At 38.6% G+C, this 3,886-nt stretch overlaps 1 protein-coding gene across 1 annotated transcript; it reads right to left on the bottom strand.

The window, feature by feature from the left end:
- Nucleotides 1-2,191: 2,191 nt before the first annotated feature.
- Nucleotides 2,192-2,616, bottom strand: LOC116175044 (kininogen-1-like). The gene is made up of 2 exons (XM_031493097.1): nt 2,592-2,616; nt 2,192-2,539 (listed from the first exon to the last, which is right to left on the bottom strand). The coding sequence occupies exons 1-2, from the start codon at nt 2,601-2,603 to the stop codon at nt 2,240-2,242; spliced, it is 312 nt and encodes a 103-aa protein (XP_031348957.1). The 5' UTR covers nt 2,604-2,616; the 3' UTR covers nt 2,192-2,239.
- Nucleotides 2,617-3,886: the final 1,270 nt, after the last annotated feature.

Genomic DNA, 3,886 nt, shown 5'->3' with positions numbered 1-3,886 from the left:
CAATGGTTATTTCCATTTGGTTACCCCAAATTCGCAAAATTCACTTCTGGGGTATTCAGACGTGCTATAAGATAAGTTAAAAAGTTTATCTCATGTTTCTCCGGTCGTAGATAAGAGTTGAGCTTATCGTCTAAAATTAATCTAATTTTTAAGATAATAATAAAAGAAAGTTTGATGAATTGGGATATTTGAGTACGTCGGTAGAAATTATAGACAAGTTCGAGTTAAAGAAGTTAAATGTTCGTGAAATAAAAAAGAGAAGTTTCTGAACTGATATCAGTTCGTTCTAGTGTTTATGTTTTGCTTTTTTGGATTGAACATCACAGTTTATAATTTGGATTATTGACATTACAAGCTCATTAAGACTTCATTTAACCGGTTTCGATGGACCCTTTGTAGCGTGGTATTTATTTCTGAGTGCAGATGTTTCTTACAGCAATTATTGAAAAATTTGTGTTTTGTGTACAACAATTTCGTATTAGAATGAGTCCAAGTTACAGCCCATGATTTTAAGAGTTTCGTAATGGTGAGTGACTTTATGTAATTGAGTTAGCTGGGCAGGGGCTTTCTGGGTGGTTTAGTGACCGTTTGCCAATACAACGAGCCTGATTCTGTTAAACGGGCCTATTTATACTGAAGAGAGTTGTTTCTATTGAATAGATCTGATTTTAATGAACATATCTGTTTCTGTTTAATTGACCTGTTTCTGATAGACAGACCTGTCGACAAACCGAACTGAATCGAACTGGCCGAAGGTCAGATGGCAAACGTCGACACCTAACTAAAAGCGAGAAACGTACACTTGAACATCACTGTCTGAATCGTCATGGGACTGTCTGGCACAAGTACCCCTTTATCTACTAACACGCAAATGTCGATTACCGTTCTTGAGCACCCCTTTTATCCACCACGAACCAGATCCAAAGCTCTCGCCATAGAGGGAAGGGACGATTTCCACATGTTCGCAGTTCACCTTCCCAAAGCTGAATTATGGCACGCGATACCAGAAAGGATGCTTCCGCTAACTGCCTAATGTTTGAGCATCGAGTGGTAGTTCCACGCCACCGATGCGACAAACTTTGGTAGTAAGTCCGCGCACAAACGGCATGAAAAATTAAATAAGCATTAGCGGAATAGTGATTACAACAAAAGAAGAATAAATAAATTTACAAATTATAGTGACTAAATCATGTAAGCTGACGAAAGTAGCCCCAACCTGCATGTGTTGTCGGCGGAAAGGATGGACGTGCTCGAGCACCACCAAGGGGCATGGCCTTGCCCCTGATGAAACGGCAACTCCAGGAATCGGACGAATCAGCAAATGCCGATAAAGTAAAACAAAATTACGGGAAACACCCTAGCGGAAATGAAAACAACAACCCCCCCCCCCCCCCTTCTTATAAATGAACAAAAAGCTTACTTTGCAATAAAACGAAGCGGTAGAAATTACTGTGCAAGAAAAAGTTGATACGGTGCGGTAAGCTTAATGTAAAAGCAAAAATTAAACGAAATGAATGCAAAATAAATTTACGGAAAAGCTCCAAATTACGATGTCTCTGGCAAAAGTGCAAAAGGGGAAAGATACTCTCTAAATTAAACGTTTACCTCATAATATACACTTCCCATATACGGAGAGGGAACGTAGGAAAATCCGGCGTATTCGGTTAATGCGGTTCAAAAATTAAAACTTATTTAATTTATTTCTCAACTTTTGGTCATCGGGGACAACTTACAAACACCTGAAAAAATTCGAGCGCATCCAGGGACACCTCTCACGACTGATTATGGTAACGTGTACTGCAACACATTTTTTGGCTACTGTTGATTAAACTTACTCAATTGACCGGATTGAAATCCGATTGAAGTCGGTAGTCCAGTAAGGCTCATTGGTAATTGGAATCCCTCAGCTCGCCATAAAGGTCGCTTATCAAAACTTATATCGGCATGGCTTTTCAGTTATATAAACCGTGCTGGTTTGATAGGTATGCGCAGGTGCGACTCAATTTGAATGAAAACGGATATTTAGTGTAAAGTCCGAAATTAATAATAATTAAAGACTCTTTGGCATAATTTCTGATGCATTTAAGACTAAAAACTACCTCAGAACAAATTAATTTACTGGGAATACACAAAAGTATTCGAAAAAACGAACTGTTGGCCTTTAGTTACGGAAATATAAAAGAATAAAGTAGGAGAGGTAATGATTTATTTGAATGCCGTTTTTACAAGAACTTTAGTTTTACCAGTGACCATGATGGCCTAAGATAGCACCATGATGTGCGTGGGTAACAATGGCACCAGCGTGACCGCCAATTAGCGCCCCGTGCCCGTGGACAAATCCATGTCCGTGGACAAGTCCGTGTCCGTGAACGCCAGCGAGGTGTTCAGCACGACCAGCCCAGTCTTGCGATTCCACAAGACCTTCTCCGTGCCACTGTCCATCATCGTGTCCGTGCGCGACTAGTGGAAGATGATGACCATGTCCCCAGCCCCATGGCTTGGCGCTGGCGCAGACCACCAAACACGCAACGATAACAATCTAAAAAATCACATAAATTACTTTTACGCACAAACAGAGTACAAAAACTTACGAAGGAGTTCATTTTCTCTTGAAGTTGGATACTACAATGGTCAGTATTGCTTAACCCTTGATTTTATAGCAAACGCACGTCCTTCATTGTATTATTATGCGTTACAATTAATAGAAGTGACAAATTAATTACCCTTTCATTTGACTCCACCTTTATTTTTCATAAAATCATCAAGTGAGTCGATCCTACGACCATCTTCATTCTGCTGTGTCAAAGTCAATTTTATTATAGTGATTTTTTTGGTAAAGGAACCAGAATGGACCGAACTTGGCACAGATGAATTAACTCATCTACATAAGAAGTGGGTTAAAAAATGCGTCTGAATGTCAAACACCTTTACGGTAGGTAAACGTGCACACTTATAAATTATGTATTAGAAAAAGTAAATCGGTTGCCTTGTGGACATTTATGAATTGTAATTATCCATAAGAACATTTCCTTGTTTTGAGAATGTGACAAAGTTGATTATCTGTAACATTGTGCAAAGCCTTGCATTTCAATACGAACCACCTTATATTATGATACCGAAACATACCTAATAAGGAGTATCAATTTAGGTGGTCTCAGAGAGGGTTGATGGTAGATAGGCCATTTTTGTAGCATACCTGCACTTTTATAAATGATACATGCACCAGACGTAGAGGACACATTGTTTTAAATGTTATAATTTTCTTGATTATTCATAATTCCAAATAATGTATGCAAATGTCATAATAACTATTAGCGCTCTATTGCATAATTTGCAATAAATGTCTTAAGGATGTTACCCTGATTTTGGGAACATTTATGGTTTATGGAGATATTGCTGTGGACGTCCCCAATCACTTAACCAACCACGAGACGCTCTTGGGCTTCAGCAACCAGAATTGCACAAGTTGGGGATGTTATGTCTATAAATTGTTTTGAAAAAATCAAAAGATATTTGCATTTTATGATTCTAAAAGCACAAGGAGCATTTATGAAATTGTGTCAGTTATAGACCAAGTCATAGAAGAGCATGTTTGCAGATTCCAGTGGAATATTTATCTATCTATGATGTGTAAAAAATGTGGACAAAGTTTCTGGATTTTTATACAATTTTGACCTGTTTTCTGGAAACCATGGTTATACAGAAAAGCAACATGAACGAAATTAGCGGCTGCCAGTAATGATGTAGTACGAATGACCCATTTCCAGCAAATGGCCTCTTGTGATCAGCAGGTGGAAGATATGTTGAAGGTGTTGCCACTCGCAGGCAAATTGTCCGCTTAGTTCAAGGTTATCAATTTCAAACTCGCAGCTCGACAGAATCATAA

This window comes from Photinus pyralis, unplaced genomic scaffold (assembly GCF_008802855.1).
Source record: "Photinus pyralis isolate 1611_PpyrPB1 unplaced genomic scaffold, Ppyr1.3 Ppyr1.4_LG6, whole genome shotgun sequence".
Lineage (NCBI taxonomy): Eukaryota > Metazoa > Arthropoda > Insecta > Coleoptera > Lampyridae > Photinus > Photinus pyralis.
Note: the sequence above shows the minus strand (reverse complement) of the source record. Positions and strands in the feature narration are given on the sequence as shown.